This window comes from Crocodylus porosus, unplaced genomic scaffold (genome assembly GCF_001723895.1).
Source record: "Crocodylus porosus isolate Cpor-Errol unplaced genomic scaffold, CroPor_comp1, whole genome shotgun sequence".
NCBI classification, from domain to species: domain Eukaryota; kingdom Metazoa; phylum Chordata; order Crocodylia; family Crocodylidae; genus Crocodylus; species Crocodylus porosus.
Genome location: NW_017728918.1, coordinates 70,939,360 through 70,946,349, shown reverse-complemented (window position 1 = coordinate 70,946,349; position 6,990 = coordinate 70,939,360). Strand labels below are relative to the sequence as shown.

General features: G+C 44.6%; 1 protein-coding gene across 1 annotated transcript in view; it reads left to right on the top strand.

Annotated features, from left to right (window-relative positions):
- Positions 1 to 6,757, top strand: part of LYRM2 (LYR motif containing 2) — a 7,480-nt gene extending 723 nt beyond the window's left edge. Inside the window, exons 2-3 of the mRNA XM_019537751.1 lie at positions 4,423 to 4,563; positions 6,311 to 6,757. Of these exons, the coding sequence (XP_019393296.1) occupies positions 4,423 to 4,563; positions 6,311 to 6,391 (222 nt within the window). The 3' untranslated portion in view covers positions 6,392 to 6,757. The remainder of the gene's footprint in view (positions 1 to 4,422; positions 4,564 to 6,310) is intronic.
- The last annotated feature ends 233 nt before the right edge of the window (positions 6,758 to 6,990 follow it).

The following is a 6,990-nucleotide window of genomic DNA, read 5'->3' as shown; positions in this document are numbered from 1 at the left end:
CTCAGGTGTGTATGTCCATTCATCCTTGCCGTTAATTAAACTCACTAGAGCTGCCTGTGAGGCGGTGGGAGAAGTTGATATTCAGTTTGTTGTTCCCATGTAAATGGGGAAAATGCTGACAGGGCCGGTCAATGCAACTTTCCACTCTCTAAAAATGGAAGCAAGCTGTTCAGTGGCTCTCTAGTCATGTATGTGTGAGGGCCCTGCCACATCATCAGATCTAAGCAGGCTAGAAACCAGCTATATCCCCTTGGAACATGTTTTCAAGCCCTAACTTTGTAGCTGCTTGGCTCTTGTTATAGCTGAGTGGGCACATCTACGATCATTGGAAAGCAGGATGGTGGAGGACATGGCTCTGGGGAGCAAAGCTTTGGCCGGGCTGAGGATAAAGGGCCATTTTTGTGGCATGAGAAGTACTTTGTATTTGTGGCAGGTCTCAATTTATTATGTAGTTAACCAATTAATTGTGTGACAGTTACTTTGCACATATGGCCAGACAGGTAATTGCCAAGTAATTGGTAATCACAAGTAACGTGTGGCAGGGGCCTGAGATGCTCCTTTGTCATCTCAGTTATGGTGTGCTACTTAATAGACAAGAGCTGGCAAGGTGAGATGCATCTTGTGTCCCTGTCTTCTTGGGCTCCTTCCTATACCCTCCATGTACTTGCTATATTTTGTCTTAAGTCAGGGGTGGGCAAAATGGCAGATCCAGACAGCTGCCAGATTCCATTTCCCAGCAGCCCCTTCCCCTCCAGGCCTTGTGGGCCTGACAAGTGTGATCCAGAGCTGGGGCAGAGCCACGAGCTGCTGCCTGTATGCCCCTGCCTGGGGTGCGTGGATACCAGACTGCAGTTCTGCCCCCAGCTCCAGCCCATGCCATCACCGGTGCAAGATCCCAGCCCTGGAACAGCTCGCACATCCGGCCAGTGCTGCTGGGGCCAGTCTCCATAGAAACCCTGGCTCTGGACTGTCACAGCCCTGCTGTTCCTGGGGTCTCCATGGAAAGCAGCCACAGACAGGGGGCAAGGACTGCTGGGAAATTGAGTCTACCACAGACCCAATCCAATCCATGGACCACATTTTGCCTGTCCCTGTCTCAAGGCAACCTAAGAAGTAGGCTTCTCCCACACCACAGCTAGATGATGAAGAAAGGCATCCAATCTACCTCAGACTAGAGCTGAGTTGTTTAGGCCTGTCGCTCAAAACCATTTCTGATCACTGTCTCACAGCTTATCTGTGCACACACACCATACCACTTTGCCTATACAGCCAAGTCACATCTTACGCGTATTTAACTTACGCGAATTCAGCTAGACGCACTCAGCTGCTGGGGCTGGGGGGCGGTAGCTCGCTCACGCTCAGCTGGCTGCTCTGGCAGGACGAAGCAGCGGAGGACAAGAGGGGAAGGAGTGCATGTGGAAGGTGCAGCTGTTGCACGCACGGGCTGTGTGGCGCTGCACCCGCCTTGTCCGGGCCCTGCGGCGGCAGCAGCTGCTCAGTGGTGAAGCCTGGCGGGAAGGCCAATTTTCACTATATGCAATTTTCGCCTTACGCACTGACTTCAGAACGTAACCCCCGCGTAAGATTTACTCAAAGTGGCACACCCCTCTCCACCTGACCCATGTGGATGTCTGGTGTTGAGATTGCTGGTATAACGTGAGTAATTGGCTGTATTAGTGTAACACTTTGATGCCGATGTAACTTTATCCACACTAGGCACTGGGATAACTATTTTGGTGTAAAAATATGTCCTTTAGTGATGTTGCCAGGCTATGAACCTGTGTTTCAAGTAGGCCTTAGATGGTAAGCACATTAGGGCACAGACCATGCAGTGGCAGAAGGCCACCTCTGTTTCTCCCCAAAAACTCTGCTCTCTGACAATTTAGTTAGGATGGGGCCAGCAGAGGATACACATCTTTACCCTATCTCTTTAGGTAACTTGAGCGGGATACATTCCTGAGGGAGGGGGGAAATATGCTCCCTCTGCCTGCCTGACTGGCATTACATACCTGGGTGACAGGCTTGGGCTTCTTGGGGAGCTAGAGACTGCCAGTCTGCCCAGCAACTAGTGATGCATTTCAAATTGGTTGGCTAACAGCCAACAGGTGCTGACCTCCATTGGACCAGGTAAATGATGTCATAAGGGCTATATAAGTTAAGGCCTGCCCAGGAGGAGGGGGCAGCAGCCATGAGGAAGACTCAGAGAGAGAAGAGCTGGACCATCTGAAGTTTGCTCTCTCTCTCTCTTAAAACTCATGATCAAGGAACGGCCTGCCTCCAGAGGGAATCTCCACCTGCCTCTGGATGTTACTTGTGAGTAAGCTACTTGAGATCTAACTAGATATATAGCTTGCAGTAACTCAGATGTGTGATCAAAGGCTACCCGGCCATGGGAGTTTGCTCTATGGGATTTCTCTGATATTGATCTACCCTGTACCCTATTCCAACCTTACCCCTTGTAACCAAGAAAGTTCTCCTTTGTACCTAGTATGGGAAACTCATTGGGAGTGGGTCTAGATTATGCCTTGGGGCTCCTTGGTTCAGCTGACTAAGAAAGACCATTACTTGTGCTTCCTACTGAGGAAAGCATCCCAAGTTCTTGAAGTGAATCAAATACCCTCGAGGGCTACTAGGCCTGCGTTTCCCAGGGGGTGCAAAGCCACGGGTGGTGGCAGTTTTAGCCCCAGGCTAGCGGGTGTGCTCCAGGCAGGGGGTCGGCCAAATGTGAGGCACCCCCAGGGAGGCACTTGGAGCCTGGGAGGTGGTTGGGCACAGTGAGGTGGGTGGCTCAATGCAGGAGCACCCCCTACTGACCTGCCACACATTTCTTATAGTGTGTGGTATAATGGGGTCCTGATTCTTGTCTGCTTCCTAGGAATTGCAAAACCTTTTTACAGACCTCTCCTAGTTAACACTGGAAAAAAAAACAACTCATCTAGTTATATGATATTCAGACCACATAATTGAGTTTAATGTTTACTGTTTCTCTTCTAAGTCTTAATTTTACTATAGACTGAACTTAATTTCCTTTTGGAAGTTATCTCAGTAATGGAAAGCCTGTGAGGTATCACAGCCTTTTACTGCATGTGAAGCAAGAATTCATCAGTGAACAGGAATAGAAATGACTGTGTCCCATGCAGAAAATACACATTCAGTATCAAAATACTTGTATGTGCATGGACCCTTCATGACTTATGCAGAAAGATCTGGTGGGCACTGAGCAACCCATTTTAAAGTTATTGTTGTTTTCCAGTCCTAACATGCCCATTATTAGCAATCACCACAAGTCAGTCTCGCTTTGTCCAACTAGGATTGAGCATCTTACTTTCATGCACATAGAACTCCGCCTTTTTGTGCGCTAAGCATCATTTTCTTTCAAATTTCGCATTAAAACCCATTTATCTCCTGCAACTTCTCAATCCGCCTTTCTAAGACTTAATAGCATGCTTTAAATATTTTTCTTAATGTACATAAATAAGTACCACGCTTTGTGTTCAAGTTTATTCTCTGTTCACATGGTGCATTTTGTGTTTGGCTCATTTAATTTTGTTCCTCGGGTCACTTCTTCTAGTATATCCTGTACAACAGCAGTGATATTTGATGAGCCAATAAAGTAGCAAAACCAAGCTTAGCAATTGGTGGGCACATCTATATGTGTACTTTCATGCACAGTGTTTTACTGCATATTTAAAGCATCAGGTCAAAAACCATGCTAATATGCTAATGTGCAGTAAAAATAGGCTACTGAGCATTAAGCGTCACTAAAAAGCATACACTTTTAGGGCAATCTAATGTGCATTTATTTAGTACTTTACCTTAGAGGTACTAAATTTAATGCACAGTAGTAAACATGCATATATGAACATGTAGATATGCCCGTTAAGTCTCATGTCTCACCCAAGTTCTTTTGGGGTGAGCAGTTTTTGCCTCGCCGTGTAGGGCTGACCTGCAAATAAATGAAGAAAAAAATTCTACACAGCGAGGAAAAGATTCTTTACCAATGATGTACAGGAGGGTTTTTTTGGCAAATGGTTTCTTGTGGTTAATTTAATTTTCAGGTGGCTTTATTTTCTTCCTTAAAACTAGACAATGATTTTAAAAAAATAGTGCTTTCTCTGATAGTATAACTCACTGGTTTTCAAACTTCCTAAAACCACGTAACCCTTTTATGTTGCTATTTCTGCCTCAGAAACTCTGCCCCTGTCCTGTGAGATAACATGGAGCCAGGAAACCAGGCCCAGCAATGCTGGCATACTGCTTCCTGGCCTGCTCTGTCATTACTCCCAATCTCTTTGCAGAACCCCTAATGACTTGTCGTGGAACCCCAGGGTTCCACAGAAGGCAGCTTAAAAACCATTGGTATCACTGACTGGAAAGCATTGCAACAGCATGTGTAACTGCTGTTTCTCCTGTCCTCCACAGTTCTTGAGAAGGCAGCAGGTTCTTCAGTTATACAGAAGAATTCTGCGGGCTATTCGTGAGGTACCTACTGAAGATGATCGTCACTATCTCAAGCAGTGGGCAAGGGAAGAATTCAAAAGAAATAAAGATGCTACAGAAGAGGTAAGGAATAAACAGCAATCCCAAGCAGGTGCCCTTTCAACTCTTGGCAGCATACTCAGTGCTAAAGACTGCAGTTTGCAAGATGCTTTTATTTTATGAGAAGCGTGCCGAGACTTCTGTAAAACTGGGTTTTTGGAATGTGATTTTTTCCTGTCATGTTTACATACGAACCAATACAAACCAAGGTGCACCTCTCCATTTATTTCTTGTCAAGTGTAACATTCTTCTGACTCTTTAGCTGTGCAAATGGAAATTTAAAAAAAGACCTTCCTTGGAACAGAAAGCAGACAAAACTATTATTTCTAAAATTTAGTAATGTGACTACTATAACAATCTCATTTCCACTGGGGTTGTTTCTTTGTATCTGCTTTTAATTTTTAAATTAATATTTTGAATTCAAGTAAAACAAAGCCAAACACAGATGGCTGTCTGAATATAGGAAGTACATATGGGGTAGGGAAGCCTTCATTTTTTTTTTTTTCATGCAGCTCCATTTCTCTGCTTTTCACCTATGCACATTCCCTAGTCAATACTGAGGAAGTAGTGGCTGGAATTAGGCCACGTAATACAAAAATGTTAGGAAAATGTCCAAGGGTGCACACAGAAGAGCAGTCACTGTTGCAGATCCAAGTGGGTGTCTATGCGTGCCTCTTAATTGGTCTTGGCCTAAAATGGCCATTTTTAAGGTGAATTAAGAGCATGCGTCTACATGTGCACGCTCTTAATGCACCCTTAAAAATGGTGAATTAAGGCTATGTGAGCCTAAATTTGATCCCTGTATAAAGCAGGGATTAAATTTAGGCATGAATAGCTAAGTCGCATTAGCACATGTGTATACGTGCTAATGTCATTAATGCAGTGATTTTCCCCCCAACCCAGTCGAAGTTCATTGTTGGGCCCAGGAGGATTCCAGCTGCTTCCTGCCAGCCTGCAGCCCGGTCTCTGTAGCAACACCACTCCCCACTCCCAACCGGAGTACGGTTTTCAGAATGGGAGGGGGGAAAGGGAGCTGAGGGTGCTCATTCTTGGGGTTCCCCAGCCGGGGTGGGAGGATGGGGTAGCTGGACAGGGGCTCCAATCCACCTGTCCTACCCTCCAGCTCTGGCTGAAAAAAGCCCAGACAGAACTCCCTCTGCTCCCTTTCCCCCCTTCCATTCTGAAAACAACAATGGGCTGGGAGCTCCGCAGATGCAGGTTACAGAACGTGCTCTGTTTTGGAGCGTTTTCATCTGAACCATCAAGCAGTGAGGGTTCAGATTTTTGTGGAATTGGACCCTTTTAAAGCGGTCTGCATCCTTGCAGTTCTGTTTGGTCATGGCTGTAGGCCACTTTCTGGGGCAAGATCAGGTGAAAATTATGACTTCCATCTGTGCCGTATATTGTTTAGTTCTGGAAACATCTTTACAACATCTGTTTGTTGTTTTTACCCCTCAAAAGCATTTGGACTTGCATAAAGAAAGTTCTCATTAGCTTTCAAGTGAAAGGGCTTTTACCATTTATGTTTACACCATTTTAAACCAGGGCATCATTAAGAATGAAGAGTCCATAAATAGTTGCTCCGTCTACTTTAACAATAAAAGTATTGTGCAGTCTTTATCTCTCAGAGGCTGAATATTTTATTGCTTGCCGTTGCCTGCCTCAGAAAAATAAATTGAGAGAGAACTGCAGAAGCTCTTGTGAAAATCTGTATATTGTAACATGTTACAGTACATATGTTCAGTTCAGCAGATTCTGTTTCTCTTTACAGGATACAATTAAGATGATGATAACTCATGGCAACATGCAACTTCAGGAGCTTAAGAAAACACTTCAGCTGGCAAAATCCTGACTTTATTTCACTGAGAACCAATGGACTTTATCCCAGTGAGAAATACAGCACTTAATGCACCAGTTGGTCAAGACAGCAGCCTTGTACTAAAATACTTGTAAAGTTTAAAGATGGAATACAGTTTAAAGGGTTTTTTTTCTTGCTTCCTTCTGTTACCCTGAATTTATGGCTATCAGAAAAAATGACATACCATATCTATTTAGATATACCCCATATTTGGTTAACGCATGTGAAGGGAGGAAAAAAGAGTGCTGAAAAAAGGCAAAAAATAAAATGAATAATAAAGATAGGGGTTGGTGTTATTTCTTTGTTAGCATTTCTTAGACATTATAGTCTTTTAGGAATATTTTCTGTAAGGTGTTCTTATAAAAATAAGTAACTATTCAGGGCATTGTTAATATTGATGGGTTTGCAGGTTGCTAGAGGTTTTTATGACTGAAGGGTGTTTTTACGAAGCTACCTCTGCCAGCTTGGTAAAGTATTTCTATCAGGCTGAGTAGCCAGCCAGTGAGGGATGGGCATCGGGACTTGGAGCCTGGGGGCTGCAGCTTAACCTCTGGTGACTGCATACAAATCACAGGCCACCCACTAGAGAACCC